The 16,737-nt window shown below is 43.7% G+C and overlaps 1 protein-coding gene across 1 annotated transcript; it reads left to right on the top strand.

Moving 5' to 3' along the window:
• Window positions 1-2,540: 2,540 nt before the first annotated feature.
• On the top strand, window positions 2,541-14,215 carry LOC136522585 (solute carrier family 40 member 1-like). Its single transcript, XM_066516391.1, has 8 exons — window positions 2,541-2,865; window positions 3,089-3,239; window positions 5,752-5,948; window positions 6,034-6,486; window positions 13,049-13,220; window positions 13,313-13,561; window positions 13,689-13,816; window positions 13,933-14,215. Exons 1-8 carry the CDS (start codon window positions 2,729-2,731, stop codon window positions 13,946-13,948), a joined length of 1,503 nt encoding a protein of 500 aa, XP_066372488.1. The 5' UTR covers window positions 2,541-2,728; the 3' UTR covers window positions 13,949-14,215.
• Window positions 14,216-16,737: the final 2,522 nt, after the last annotated feature.

Here is a 16,737-nt window from a genome sequence, read left to right as displayed (position 1 = left end):
AGTGGTGGCAATAGGAATGGCGGAAGCGTGGCTGTGGGCCAAGTGCGACGACTGAGATGAGGGCTAGGGTTTACCTCAAGTGTAAAGGTGACACAGTCTGGTTCAACCAAGTGAAATGTGCGCCTTAGGTCTGGAATTGATCCAGGGGAAACAAACGTCATTTTGAAAAGTTTCTCCCTCCCAAACCAAGAGAAAGATTTAAAAACTGGTTGCGGTGTGTTGTGGCAAATATACTCGAATTCATAATGGTTCTCTGCCAATTTTCAAGTTGGCGGTGTCCAACAGCAAATTACACATTTGAGCGGTGTCCATGAGCAAAATCCGCCTTTAAATAAATAACAAACATAACTATCAGTATATATGTATATGTCATGGTCCCAATGAGAGCCCACCCTAGCGGGCCGAACGGGCCAACCAGGGCCCAAGGCGGGGCGGTGACCCGGCCGAGGGTGCCCCCAGCACGCCGGCAGCAGGCGCAACCAAGGGGGTGGCACCCCACCTCCTCCACATTATCCGGAGTTTTAGGCAATTTAGGAAAATATAGATATTTAGGGAAAATAGATAAAGATTCTTTTTAGGAAAAGAAACTTATAATTTGTTTGGAAAAGAGAGAGTTTGTCTTAGGAAAGGAGAATCTAAACCTATAAGAACTCCTTGCTAGATTGCTTGGTGTGCAAGTCCATTACAAACTATAAATATAGGGGCATTGTAACTATTCCAACTCAAGAAGGAAACAGAGTCTTGCTCTTTAAACAATTCTCCTCTCTCTCTCTCTATATATATATATATATATATATATATATATATATCTATCTATCTCTCTATCTAGCGCCGCTGCCACCCCTCTCCCGAGCCCGCATGCCGCTCACCGCACGCCACCGTCCCTCTACGCACGCCCCCCTCCGACGCCAACACCACCCCCCCCCCCCCCCCCCCCCCCCCCAAGACACTGCCATAGGATCATCACAGTATACCTAATTTATATACTCTAACAAAGCTCATCCTTACTAAATGTTCAATCTCTTCATGCAAGATGTCCACATTATTCCCCACTAAATGCCTCACTAGCTTGCAATCTTTAATCTATCAATGTGCAAGTCATCTATATATGCTTTTTGTTTCATCATCCTATCATTCTATAATGTGATCTAATATTCTATTAGCTTTTCTTCCATTATCTTACCATTGTTTACTAGATCCAATGCAATAAAATAACATGCAAGTGAAGCTCATATACACACAGATTACCCGGGTACCATGTAGTAATGGTATATATATTACAAATTTATTTCTAAGAAAATCACACGCCAATGCATGGGATATTTTTCTAGTAACATTAAATAGAGAAGAAATTCTTCCGAGCGTTACTTTTCATAATACCGTCAGGTCACTCCTTATCATGTTCCCCTATGTGACCCGGACACATAACCTATGCTCATATGTGTTATAACTGTGCACTTCACGCATTTAGCAATGGCCCAGAGTTTGATTTTATAAATATATTGGAACAGATGATACCATCGAATAAATCTTGGAGCCAAAAACTATTTAGATGATCACTCAATAAGTCACATGTTTTGTTGCACGTATGGATATGTTTGCTAGTAGGCAATAATACAAATGACCATAAATAAGTAAATTCTAAATAACTCTAAATAAATTACCAACAAATAGATAATATTTTTAAGAAAAAGTACTACTCCCTTCGTTCTAAATTATAAGACGTCATGTATCTACAAAAGACGAACTCTAAGTAAATTCTAGTAACATTTAATTTTTGCTATGCACTTACATTATTTCTAGATACATAATAAACGTCATGTATCTACAAAAGACGAAACGTCTTTTAATTTGGAACAAAGTGAGTAGCTTCAAATTTTTCTCGTTAAAATAAACTAGTTATTAATTCTTATAGATTAAACTAGATTTTTATTATTTGTAGAAAACAAAAACCACACAAGAAATTACTTTGTGCATATATTCCGGTAATCTGCTGCCGATGCATTGAATAGTGTGTTCTACAGATATTGACGCTGTTAGCCGTCAGCGATATATATATAGAATATATTGAAGAGCAGGTAACCCGTAACTGCTATATACAATATACTGGCTAGATCCACGTATCAGAGTGAGCCAGGCAAAAAGTGAAGTGCTGCTCCGATCATCCGATGTACATACCGCGGCATGGATCGCGTGTTGAAGCAGGTTGATTTCTGATCCGCGAATCCCACTGCCGCCACCCGCCACCGTACCGCCACTGATTTTTGGCTGTTCCGCCGGGCAAACTCGCCACCAATTGCCACCTCAGTGTGATGCTAGCAGCTTTTTGTATCTTTCCTGTTGTTTGAACGGCGCCTGGCGACGCGACAGTTCCAACGCACGTCACCCTAATTGTTTTGTTATGTTGAGATTAGCGCTTGCTGAATGTGCGATCCATCGTGTGGTCGGCTGGTCGCACCTCTCCTCCATGTTCCATGCCGCCTCGGCTGCAAAGGATCATAAACAAATATGTTTGCTTTTTATACAATAGGAGCAGGAATACATAAGACGAGACGACTCCGTGAGAAGATCGTGAATCTGATCGGTGTGTAGGACGTTGCCCTGCTCGTCTGGTCAGCCACACAGCAAGCCACCGCAAGTCGTCGCGGTACTCAAGTGAGATCGGGTCGGGGATTCGGGATCAGGTGAGGGCGATCGAGGACCGCCCGTGCGGGCCGCGGCTGCCGACATGGACGAAGATGCGGCAATCGAGGGCGGGCAGCTCGCGCCTCTTCTCGGAAACCGAAGTGCGGCCTCGCCGTCGCCGGACGCGTCCCTGCTCCGCTGCCTCTACGCCGGCCACGCCCTCGCTAGATGGGGCGCCAGGTGCGTTCACTCCGTAATCAGTTACATACCTTTCATTCCTCCTCGAGTTTTCAAATCAGCGCCTGTTTCCTTTTCCTTCGGTTTTTTTTTCCTCACTCTCTATTTCAGCTTTCGACAATCTCCTTGTTGCTACCATGGATTATAAACCACGCATATATGGATATATAATAAATAATACTACTAATAGTCAGATTATCTTGTGGTTTTCCGGTGGCAAATTAAGGATGTGGGAGTTCTCAGTTGGGCTGTACATGATCCGCATCTGGCCAGGCTCGCTGCTCTTCACGGCGATCTACGGCGTCGTCGAGTCGTCCTCCGTCGCCGTGTTTGGTCCCATAGTTGGGACGCTGGTCGATAAGCTCACGTACCTTCAGGTCAGCCATGCATCATTCGCCATGTTCATCAAACTACTATTCCTCGCGTTCAAAATTATATATGTACGTATACGTGGTTTATTTGTTTTCTTAGGGCAACTTCAGCGGTGATCTCAAAATAGGTTCTCTATTTGCCCTGCTTTTGAGGTTTTCTGTTTTTCAAACTCCACTCCAGGAGACCTCAAAAAAGGGTCCTCAAATTCATTCTTAGAAGAAACGACACATGAGACCTACACGTCATCCACTTTCTTTATCTTCTTTCCCGTTGAGAGGAACTCGGCCATGTATTGGCAACGGAAGAGAAGAGCCACCGAGGGAGGGGTGTAGCGAGGGAGGGGCTCATCCAGGTGCTCGACGGAGGAGGGGAGCCACCAAGAGACGGGTGCCCGACAGAGGAGGCAAACCATTGGCCCCTCAACGGAGGAGCGGGAAGGGTGTCACGAGGCGTAGATGAGCCACGAGGATGCAGTCGTGAGGGCCAGCTCCTCAATGGAGGAGCGGGGAGGGCGTCACGAGGCATCGAGAAGCTGCGGGGTGGGAGCCGTGAGGTCCGGCCCCTCGACAAAGGAGCGGGAAGGGCGTCGTGAGGCGTCGAGGAGCCACGGGGATGAAGTCACTGGGCCGCCAGGGAGTGATCTATAGGAGACGCCTAGCTAGGATGGAGGAGTCTCCCAAGTGGCGGAGAGGAACCTGACAGGGTTGGGTGAGCATGGAAGGTCGAGCAGGTGCGGGCGAAAAAGCCTGCACAACCATCAAAATAGAAAAGTTAGCACTCCCTCCGGACCCTCCGAGGAACGAGGGTTCGAGAGGAAGATTTGAAGGTCGCCTACTTTTAAAGGCCGGAGTAAGGTCGTGTGTATTTTGCTCCCTCCCCTCTCCTCATCCCTCAAAACTAGGAAAAGGACTCAAATAGAGGCCTCCTAGAGTTGGTCTAATTACAACAACCTTTTGGATGACAAATACAAAATTTTAAATAATTTTGTGGCACATAAATGTTATATTATGTTAAAAAATAATTTATTATAGTATAGTATTTATTATATATAGTATAGTGTTGTATACATCATCGCATAAACAATATACTATTAATAGAGTAACTATCGGAGGGAGTAGTTGCTAACTGTATATCAAGGCACTCGTTGACAAGCTCACATACCTTCAAGTCAGCCATCATTCGCCATGTTTACCAACCTACTGCTCCTTGTTTAGAGGATGATGTTGCAATGGAAAAAAATAAGACTATAATATTTAAAGCTTGAACGAACACACTATGTTTATAGTATATTGTTCTAGAAGATCATATGTAGATAACCATCACTATCATATGAGAAAACAAATTAAATTAACTAATACTGAGAGAGGTTGTAAGTTGTATTTAATACATTTGAATGGTATGGTACGTAAATTAATAACTGATGATTATATTGCATACGCATACAACTTAGTCACATAGGCACTCTGACACACTCCATCAGTTAGCCGCTCAACACTCAGTCATTCAATCAACCACTCTTGCCACTCTTCAATCAGTCAGTTACTTGACCACACTAAGAGACTCAGCGGCTTAGTTTGTCATGCATTGGACCACTCAACCACTTGGCACTCAACACTCATGCACTCTGATACTCAGTCACTCAAACACTTAGCCACTCGGTCACTTAGTCAGCAACTCGACGCTCAGCCACTTGGCACTCAACCACTCATGACCTCGGATACTCAGTTACTCAGAGACTCAGCCACCCAGGCGTAGAGGCAGTCGGTCACTCGACACTCAGCCACTTGGCACTGAACCACTCGTGCACTCAGACTCTTGGCCATTCAGCCATTGAGCCACTTGGTTACTCAGCCACTCGGCCTGTCAGGCAGTTAGACACTCCACACTCAATCACTCAGCACTCAGCCACTTAGTAAGTCAAACACTCAGTCACTCAACCACTCCTCACTTAGAGCAACTCCAACAGACTTGGTAAAATTAGATGTTAAATTGTGAGATTTAGCCATTATGTAAAATAGAAAGCACATCTAAAATATAGAGTTTTACAACAGCCTAGCTAAATTGGAAAACACATATAGCTAGCAGGACTCCCTAGAGAAATATGGTCAATGAGAATGGTGGGATAACCAGCTAGAAAAAATGGAAACAATATAGACAAGCTGTTGGAATGCTTTTTGGAGCACAATAGCTATATATGGCTTCACGAATACATTTACCCAGATCCTCTTAGTCACTATTCCTTGTAGTGCTTTCTCCATTAGGAAGTAAAACAGAATCACAAACAATAGGAATAATGGTATAAGATTTTTGTTTTGTCAGAACATAACTAGGCACATGTTTCATTGAGAGAAAGATAAGAAATAGAGTTTTGCAAGAGGTAGGGCAGCAGCGCCCCACAGCAGCACTCGGGTTTAACTTACAAAGACAGTTTGAGCGACACAACGACAATCAGTCACTTCCTATGACACTTGTATATCCCTCCTAGCAAGCAATTAATAACCAATGAAAAAATTGCAGGTCCTTGGCCTGTGGCTGTTAGTCCAAAGCCTGTCCTTCATCATCGCCGGAGCCTCAGTAACCGCCCTGCTTGTTTACGACGACCTGAAAGCCACAAGCTTCCCTGTTTTCATGGCGCTGGTCATCGTGACCAACGTGTCAGGTGCGCTAGCAGCGCTCTCAACACTTGCCGGAACCATACTGATCGAGAGAGAATGGTACGGTAATATCTAACTACTAGCTTCTTATATATCTGTCCTGAATCCTGACCCACAAGTTGATCGAGTTGTTGCATTGCCGCAGGGTGGTGGTGATCTCGAGCAGGCACCCTCCTGCAGTGCTGACGGGGATCAACTCGGTGGTCCGGCGGATCGACCTGAGCTGCAAGCTGCTGGCCCCTGTCTTCTCCGGCCTCGTCATCAGCTTTGTGTCGGCGCAGGCCTCCGCGGCAACTCTGGCGGTGTGGAACGTCGCCTCGGTGGGGCTGGAATACTGGCTCTTCGTCTCTGTGTACAATGGCGTGCCTGCGCTCGCTGAGAGCAGCCGCCTGAGAACAGCTGATGCAACAGAGGCCATGTTGATCTCGTCGTCGTCGTCGGAGATCGTGTCACCGGCCGATAAGGAGCTGGATTGGAGGGTTAGGATGTCGGAGCAGCTATCCATCATACCATGCTGGGAGTCATGGGTGGTGTACCTGAGGCAGGACGTGGCGCTCCCAGGCGTCGCTCTCGCCTTCCTCTACTTCACCGTCCTGAGGTAAAGCTACCTCTTCTCTTTCATTATTACGAAATTCTATTGCCGATGGTTGCAATAGCAGAATCTATCGAGCCAACAATAGATTGTTTTAGCCTCTTTTAACAATCAGATTTTTTCTCATGCACTTACACTGTCTTATAGCTATATTTACACCGTTTCATTACTATATTTAAAATGATTTTTTCAGTATAATTTATTGGACAGAGTGATGTAAGTTGAGAATAACACAAATATATGCCAAATTTTCTAAAAAAATATATAAATTATTTCTATGGATTCCAGACATAAGAGAAATATATGTCAAATTATTCATAAATCTTATCAAATCGTTCACAAATTATGCACAAATACATATGGAAGAACCAAGAGCAGATCTCGTCTTCAAGCGGCAGAACAAGGGAGCACAGATGCATGATCACGTCGTACAGTGGCATCACGGGGGAGCCAGCCGGCCGACCAGCTTTAGTTCACCGACCGATCGGTAGATTAGCTTCATAATGATGGGTGCTCAGGTTTGTTAAGACGGCCTTGTTAGGTTGATCTCTACCAATTGGCCCGTTCTTGGATCAACGCCCTGATCAGGGGCGTCCAACCGCTCCTTGATTGGTGGACCCCCGTCGCACAGTACCATAAAGGGAGGTGGGGGCCGGAGCTCTTGCTACGAGGTTGACCTGAGCCACCGTAACCTACCCATAGAGAAACGCTAACCGATCAAGAGATGGTGCTGTCAGCGACGGGAAGCCACCACCGACCTCACCGTCGCCTCTGCATCGCCACTGGACCGCGCCTCCACTGCATGGCGTTCGACTACGACCCTCCGATGACCGGTGACATCTCACCTCTCTTCCTTCCCTCTCTGTCTCTCTAATTCTACATGTATTAGGATGCGCTACTTCTTTTATCCCAAATAGAACCATTCTACCGGATAGATCTATGCTCCTAATGATCCTATATGTCTAACAATGGTATCGGAGCCAGGTTAGGTGTAGATCTAGCCTATCGGAATCCTCTGTCTAGATGTAGATCATGTCAGGGGTAAGAAACAGATTAGATCCATTCGGATCTGAGAAGAGAAGAGGGTCACTGAACCCTAACCCTAATCGATGAAGGAAAGCAGTAAGAACGGGGTCCCGGTTTTAAGAAAACTCTAACTGAGCCCTAACCCGTGAAGAAACCGCTCGGGGAAGATGAACAGTTAAGAAAACCCTAACCCTAATCTCGATCCTAACCCCATCCCCAACCCTAAATCAGATAGATTTGAGAAGAAAAGGAAGAAATCAGATAGATCCAAGAAGAAAAGGAAGAAAAATCCAATCAAATGAGAAACGGCGAAGGGGAAACGACATACTTCACCACTGTACCGCGCTGCCGCCTCATTGGCGCGCGAGAAGAAGGGTCGAGCCACCGGACGCGTGCTCTGGCCAAGGACGCCGCAGCCAGGCCGCTCGACGATTCCGCGCTCACTCGTTGGGGAGCGCGCGCGCCGGCGAGGGGGCCGGCGATGGCGCCATCATCGCCTCGGCTCACTAGGTGTCGTCGCGGGACGGAGAGAGAGAAGATGGAGAAGAGGCCGGTCAGATCTAGTGTTTTGGGGTTTTGGGAGATCTTCACCGTGGGGATCAGGGCACCGCCGCTAGTCCGCTCGATGGCGGTGCGCTCACCCACGTGGGGAGCGCGCGTCGACAAGGGGGCCAGCAACGACGCCATGGTCTCTCCCTTCGCTCGGTCGCCGCTCGCTGCTTCTGCGTTGAGGAAGAAGGAGCGCGGCGAAGAGAGAGATAGGAAGAATGCAAAATGGAATTAGGGTTTTGGGGGCACCGGCCGCGGCACGCTTTTGATCACACGAGACGCGTGGACGATCGTCGATCTCAGATGAACGGCCAGCGCTGATCGGACCGGGGTCTAGCCTAGGCGGGAGCGCGCGGGCGGGCGGCTTTGCTAGCCTAAGCCCAGGTTGTGGCCTCGGAGGCACAACGCGTGCATCAGCAGACCAGGCCAGGGCGATTTCGCTAGACTGGACCGCACGCTGCTGCGTTATGAAGCTAGGCCGCATGCTGTTTTTTCATAGGCCGGGCCAAATGAACGTAGCTAATGTTTTAAGTTTTTATTCATTTTCAGAAGCAGTTTTGACAGTTTTCATAAGCAAATTTCGATGAATTTTGTCAGTTTTAAATCTCTATCAAAATTTGAACCAACGGGATAATTTTTTCAGAGAGTAGATGAGTAAAGTAAAATGCTTCTGAAAAGTAGATAAAGAATTTCTCATGTTTCCGCTACAAAGTTTAATGATTATTATCTTCCAATTAATTTCGAACCAACGGGAGAATTTAATTTGAAGAGCAGTTATATTTAGAAAATTATGATTATGTTGATCCTCTAATTAAATTGGAACCAACGAAAAAAATTCATTAGAGTATTCCGTTTTTGTTTATGTAAGATTATGGTATTGTCATTTTCTGACCAACGTTGATGATGACAATATTATAATAAATTTAAGTTTGAAGTTTAAATCTCTGATAAATTTTACACCAACGTGGTCAATTTATTAGAGAGTAGATAAGGACAAGAAATGCTCCTGAACTAAAAAAATGTATTTCACTATTAAGTTTTCGCTGCAATGAAGTTGATTATCTTCTAATTAAATTCGAACCAACGGGAGAATTTAATTTTGAAGAGTAGTTATATGGATTTCAAGTTAATTTATGAGTTTTAATGCATCAATTCTATTTTCTGCCCAACGGTGATATAGAATTGATGTAGAAACATATTGCATGTTTTATTTTTAACTGACAAGATCACTCGGCTGCATGCCAACGGGCTGCAATGCTGGGGTATGTGAATAAAAAGGCTTGAATCAAGCCAGTTCATGATAATTTTTTGTTAATTTACTAATTTTCTAATTAAATTGGAACCAACGGGAATATTTAATTGGAAAATAAAGTATATGTGAATGTTTTAGTCGTCATGACTAAGTTTTCGTATAAATGTATCCCGCATGGGGGGAGTTTTGGCATAGTACTTATGCTAGTCAATCCTGCATAGCGGGAGAAGTTTTGTGATGATTCACATGTTTGTATCCCGCATCGTGAGAAAAGTTTAGATAGCTCTTATGCTGTCCCAGTATTGACCGTGGCACAATAAAAAAACATTGTCATGGTCAATACTAATCAAAGGATAAGAAAAAGATGCAAGTGTGACTTGCAAAAGTACAGCTAATAAAAGACCTCGTTGAGTTGTTGAAGTGAAATAAGGAAAGTGTACTCCTAAACGGATCAACTTTGTTTACATGACATAATCATGTGAATGAAGTAAGTTATAAGTGTCTCCTCGTTCACAGGCTTTCTGAATAGTTATCAAAATTATGGCAGTAAAGCTCATGCCATATTTCGAGGGGGAGAATATAAAGATCAATTAAGAAAAATACTCTTTATTAAGAGTGAGATAAAGATTAATTAAGGTGGATGCGACCGTTGGAGGAGTACAACTGTCACAACGATGATACCCCTAAATAGAGAAATAGCTAAATTCCTAGACCTTTTAAAGTTCTGACAGGAAGATAGCGTAGTCAGCCTCCAAGATGTTAAGGTGGTGCTTAAAACGTCATATGAGGTTTTTAATGGATTAAACCCAAAATAAGATATTTAAAGATACATTATCTTTATAAAAGATGGGAAGATCTGGAGGAGCATGATATATAGAGGTATGTAGAGACCTAAGACTTGAAGACAAGAGGGACTACGTGCCCACTCCAGTGACTCAGGAGCAATAAGTTTCTTAATACATATTGATGTTGTATGACTAATACAACACATGTTGTTGGCTCTTCGAAGAAAATCAATAGTGTAAACAAGGATCTTGTGATATAGGAGCCTATAGAATCAATTGCCTCTTGGCAATGAAGAGCAACGACAGCCCCATATGAAAGTGTCAGTAGCTGAGGCTCCAGAAGGTCTCAAAAAATTAGTAAACCAGTTTTTACAATGACTATGAAATTTATGTTAGTAAAGAAATTCAAATGGAGGGCGATCCCACCTTATTTGAAGAAGCCATGAGAAGCGTTTACTCGTTTAAATGGCTAGAAAGATATAAAGTTGAAATGAATTTGAAGAATACCAACGATGTTTAGGACTTAGAAGTAATTCCTAATGGAGCCAAAATAGTAGGCTGTTAATAGATCTACAAGACAAAATGTGACTCCAAAGAAAATGTAAAAAGATATAAAGCACAACTTATGGCAATATGCTTTAAGCAAAGAGAAAGAATAGATTATAATGAGAGTTTTCTCTCCAATCTTATGTAAGGATTCTTTTAGAATCATAATGATGTTAATGGCACATTACGATTTAGAATTACATCAGATAGATATAAAGACAGCATTCCTCAATAGGGATTTATATGAAAATGATTACATAGCGTAACCCAAAAAGTTTTGTCATAGAAGAAAAGAACATATGGGATGCCGCATGTGGAAATCCATTTATGGGTTAAAAGTAAGTCTCTGGACATTAGTATTTAAAGTTGATGAAACAATGAGAAAGTTTAGGTTTTAAGAAAATTGAGAAGGACAATAGCGTTTATGTGAAGCTCAAGAATGGAAAATTCACTTTCCACATCCTATGAATAGATGACGTTCTACTCATTAATAGTGATGTTAATCTGTCATTGGAGAAGAAAAAGTTTTGTCCTTAAGTTTCAATGTGAATGATCTTGGTGAAGCGTCATTGATTCGAGGAATTAAAATTCACCGAGATAGAAGAAAATATGGTATTAGGACTATTGCAAAAGGTATATTTGAAAAGATTCTAGAGAAATAAAGTATGCATGCGAGTAAACCTACGCCTGCTCCTATAGTCAAGGGTAATAGATTTGGGAACTTTAAATGTTCTAGAAATCGATATGAGATCAATCAAAAGAATATGGTTCTATATGCTTCAGTTGTTGGAAGCTTGATGTGTGTACAAGTACAAGTAAGAACTTAGCCTGACGTAGTTTATGTATCCGTGATATTTTGGCAGAAGTTCAGTTCAGATATAGATCATTGGAATTGAGTTGAGAATATCTTGCATTTTTGCAAAGTATTATAGGCCTCATGCTGAATAAGAAAAAATAAGAAATCTCAAATTGTTAAGAGTACAAAAGGTCAAGTCTTGGCGAGATGTGTAGTGAAATCCACAGCAGTTGTTAACACTCGCAGTTAGAGTATTATTGTGGAAAAGCTCCAAAAAAATAGTCGTGGGTGTCATCAGTGATGCATATCATATTATAGCTTGTCTGAGGCTTAAAGAACAGGCAAAAGGAGGTTAAGAAAATTTGTATCCGGATTTAACAATGGTAGACAACAGCAATAACCATTTAAAGTAAGTTAACTCCTAAGATAATAAGTCAAGTGTGCTGTCAAACACATTGACACTAAGGTATATGTTGTAAAGGAGAAAATTCAGAATCATTTTAAAAGCATTGAGCACATAAGTATCGAGTAAGTACTTACGGATCTGCTTACCAAAGGCTAACTACCCAGTGCGTTCAGAGAACACACAGTCGACATGGGTTTATGGAAAAGCCTATGATTTATGGATACTAAGGGCCTAGTTGAGTATCTGTTTTAAAACAGAGAAGTGTGTTGTAGCCGTTTAATCTAATGGCAACAGACCGTGACGATGAGGCACGCTCTATACACTGATCTATGATGAAATGGGAACAAGATAAAGTAAGTAAGTTAAGTTTAAAAAATAAGATGAGATCAAGGGGGAGAATGTTAGGTTGATCTCCACTAATTGACCCAATGGCCAATTGGTCCCTTGGATCAACGCCCTGGTCGGGGTGTCCAACCACTCCTTGGTTAGTGGGCCCCCGTTGCACAGCACCATAAAGGGATGTAGGAGTCGAAGCTCTTGCTACGAGGTTGACCTGAGCCACCATAACCTACCCACAGAGAAACGCTAACCGATCAAGTGATGGTGCTGCCAGCGACGGGAAGTCGCCACTGACCTCATCATCGCCTCTACATCGCCACTGGACCGCGCCTCCACTGCATGGCGTTCGACTACAACCCTCCGATAACCGGTGACATCTCACCTCTCTCTCTTCCCTCTCTGTCTCTCTAGTTCTACATGTATTAGGAATTTAGGATGTGCTACGTCTTTTATCTCAAATAGAACCATTCTACCGGATAGATCTGTGCTCCTAGTGATCCTATATGTGTAACAGGCCTAGCTAGCCCTGCCCTGCCTTGCCCTGCGATCGCTCGCTCGGTGGATATCGATATCGCGCTTTTCCAAGGCGGTTGACGAGTACTACGCATTCTAGCTAGCTTTTGACCGGAGCTAATCTAAGCTACTAGCTGGAGCGGAGCGGCTGCCCGCGCGCGCTTTGCGTAGTTGTCGAACCGCGCCGGCGCCGCACGCACGCAAGCGTCGGATCGGATCATCGAACGCTCAGAGATCAGGTTACTGGAGGCCAACGAAATAACCGGTTGTGAGATGCGATAACGTAATTAACCCAGCTTAAATTATGTCTGATTAACGCAAAGAGTAATGAAATGCTGTATGTGCTGGTTTTGCAGTTTTGGCACGTTGATGACGGCGACCCTGGACTGGAAAGGCATACCTGCGTACGTCATCAGTTTGGCAAGGGGTTTCAGCGCCATCGTCGGCATCGGCGCAACGCTGCTGTACCCTGTGGTGCACTCATGGGTGTCCACGCTACGAACAGGGCTATGGTCCATTTGGATGCAGGTACTAGTATGCAATAATGCACAGCGCGACATACAAACTAAGCATCAGGTTTCAGTGAATTTAACTGCTGCTGGACCTTGCTCTGCGGCCAGTGGTGCTGCCTGCTGGTGTGCGTGGCCTCCATCTGGGCGGCCAGCGACGTGGCGTCGGCGTGGATGCTGATGGCCGGCGTCGCCGCGTCGCGCCTAGGGCTCTGGATGTTCGACCTCGCCGTGATGCAGCTGATGCAGGACGGCGTGCCGGACCACGAGCGGTGCGTGGTGGGTGGGGTGCAGAATTCGCTGCAGTCCGTGTTCGACCTGCTCACCTATGTCATGGGCATCATCATCTCCGATCCCAGGGTGAGTGCCATTGCCATGAACGACGACTACTAGATGCTGTAACTACTAGTACTAGGCATGAATTGACATGCTCCGTATATACAAAGAAGGGAAGAAGGTGATGGTCGGTCCCATTAATTTTGAGCAGGATTTCAGCGAGCTGATCGTGTTGTCGTTCTTCCTGGTGACCTGCGCTGCAGCCATGTACACGCTGCACGTCTACCGCGTGCGCAAGCACCTCTTCCACTTCGACAAGATCCTCTCCAAGATCAGCTGGTGAGCGACCTGGCACGCATCATATGCCTGAGTAGAGTACCTTATACTTTACCAGTTATACCGATTGATGAGTTCCTGACTCTCTTGTTCTTATCCCTGTCTGCTGTCCGATGCAGGAACAAAGTTTCATGAATTGATTATATGGGCGGTTGGCAAAGCAGATATATCCTTGCTCCTGTGGCAATTGTAAATTGCTGATTTGACACTGGTTTCGAAACAACCGAAACGGAGTATACTGGCTGCTATTGTAAACAGTTGTGTTTTTTTCCCTCTTCTGGTGTGCAGAAAATCGTGTAATCTATCTAGGAACATTTTTATCAAGTATCAACTGTAGGTGAACTGGAATTTCCTAAACAAGCGTTGGGACTGAAGGATTTTAATCCAAAGGTGGTGTGATTAGACTTTTGTGGAAATGTGGTTATAATGAGTAAATGGGCCAATACTTCCGAACCAAGAAAAGTCTTAGGCAAGATGATCCTGTCACCGATCTTGTTCAACATTTTTGTGGATAATTAAGCTATCATCTTATCTAGAGCTAAGGAGGAAGGCCAAATAAAATAAGTCATTCCAAACCTAAGTGGAAAATAGCTTGTCAATTTTGCAATATGCAGATGACAACATTTTTTTATGGATCATGATATTGAACAGGCAAAGAATATTAAGTTGTTTCTTTGGACTTTTGAACAATTATCAGATCTAAAAATCGACTTTCATAAAAGTGAACTATTCTGCTTTGGCCAATGAACGAGTATGATGACCAGTAATCTAACGGTTGATTTCTGAACAATGCTCCTGTACCATGCAAAAGAAAAACAAACTCATGGGATTTCTAAAGCTGCTTTAATTGGAAGACTCAATCATGCCAAACCATCATCAAGTGTGCAAATGGAAAACATTTGTTGTTGATCCAAGCTCACTTCCATGGCCAGGCTCTCGGATCTCGGCTTCGATCTAGGAATCAAGTTTGAAAAACCGGTGTCCCAACGTTTCAAGTGCTCAGTGAGTCCCTTCCCCTCTCCCCCATTAAGCCGTTTTTCTTAGTGGCTAGTTTTGACCACTCTGCGGTTTGTCTCAATGAGGAGTCCGTGGGTCTCCTCCAATCTTGCCTCGGTGGAATGGCAAAAGATTTCCATGTGGTGCACCTCTCTAGGTGGATGTACCTAGGGTTCAAAATTTCGGCGAAATTTCGCGAAATTCGGTAATTTCGGTGATGGCCGAAAGAAAAATCCAAAATTTTATAATACACTAATACATGTGTTATATAACTTTAGACTCAATTTTTTATTGTTTATATTGCATATTTTTGTATTCAATAGATATGTAGTCATAAATCATACTAATATTTGTTTAGATTTAAATGTTTTTTTTAGAAAAAACATACTTCATGTGCTAGTCTCTAAAAAAATTCGCCGAAATTTCGGCCGAATTTCGCGAAATTCGGTAGTTTCGGTGGTGGCCGAAATTTTTGTAATACCGAAATTAAAAACCCATGTACCGTTTCTCCATCTCTTGCAAAGATGTGGGTTTCATGGTTTACAAGTTAAAGCATTTCATTTGCAACATTTTTATTGTCTTCATTCATTGGGTTGAAGGAGGCCCCAATTGGCGCAAAGACTTTGATCTCTGGTGCCTAGAACAATAGTCTGAGTGGACCAGAGTCGGTTCAAAATCCAGAAAACCTTCGCTGAGGCTGTCCGATCTACTCCGGTCTCGTGTCGATCTGTTTTCCTGCGCCTCAATTACCCTGCAGATTATCCAAAGAATTTTGATGTGGATCCCTCTGATCTCCCAAAAATCAAGTTGAGTTCTTCCTCCAGGCGGCCATCACGGCCTGTTCTTCACTGGGTTCCTAAATGCTTAGCGCCTTCTCCGGCGGAGCCCGTGGTGGTTCCCCCTGGTTTCAAATTCAAATTCAACACTGCATGGCCCCTCCCTTGGCTCAGCGGCTCACTCGGTCCCAGCCAGGCTCCCCCTCAGCACACAAGGTCCCTACCGAGGCCCATCTCCTCTGTTCAAAGTGCTTGGGCCCTAGTCATTCAAGGAAAGGTTGCTCTAATACAGTAAGATGCAAGATAATGGGTGCTTTTGTGACGTTATGTAGCTGTGTTGATGCTAAACCTATATGGACATCATAATTTATGTGGCTGTTGATGCGAGACCTATGGACATCATAATTTATGTTCCTATTGATGCCAACTGAACTGTGGGCATCTAAAACTATATGTATGGCATGTGGATGATGACACATTGATGCTATATATTTGTTTTCTAGTTGAGAACATTATAGAATCATATATATGATGTTTGTGGATACTATTATCATGAATGAATTATTGTATGAAATTGTACATAAATGAGGTCCTTCTGTAGAGAAGTATTCTATCGGTGTCAATGGCAAAATCTGATGGTGGCAAGGATAAGGAAACATATTTCCTCCCGGACGTATATAAATTTTTTTGTCGGTAGAACGTCGATGAGAAAATAACAATTTCCTGTTGGGCTAACGTTCATGAGAAGCTGTTGCGGTACTTTGAGATCTAGAAGGCTAAATTATTTTAGAGAGCCAATTGAGCTATCTAAATTTACCTAGGCTCTTGAAGTTGCTATTATAATTTGAAATGGATGGAGACATGGAGTATAATATAGATAGATACTCCAAGTGGTGCATAGTAATCAAGAACCGTATTCTTCTCCTGGAATATTTCCTGTTGTCATCTTGCTAAGCTTCCAAGCTGAGCAGCATCGAATCCCAGGCGGCTGTACGACGCAAGGTTCCATGTCCATATCGTAGACTCTCAGTCTTGCCGTCCTCGCAAACATTTCCCAACACCCTCACGGTTCCGTTCCAAGTGCTCATTTCTGCTTCTGCCAACAAAATCGCCGGCCTTGTACGGTTTAATCAATTTGCACACACGAACTGT

Source organism: Miscanthus floridulus, chromosome 18, assembly GCF_019320115.1.
Source record: "Miscanthus floridulus cultivar M001 chromosome 18, ASM1932011v1, whole genome shotgun sequence".
Classification (NCBI taxonomy): domain Eukaryota; kingdom Viridiplantae; phylum Streptophyta; class Magnoliopsida; order Poales; family Poaceae; genus Miscanthus; species Miscanthus floridulus.
The sequence above is the reverse complement of the archived record's forward strand: the minus strand, read 5'-3'. Positions and strand labels throughout refer to the sequence as shown.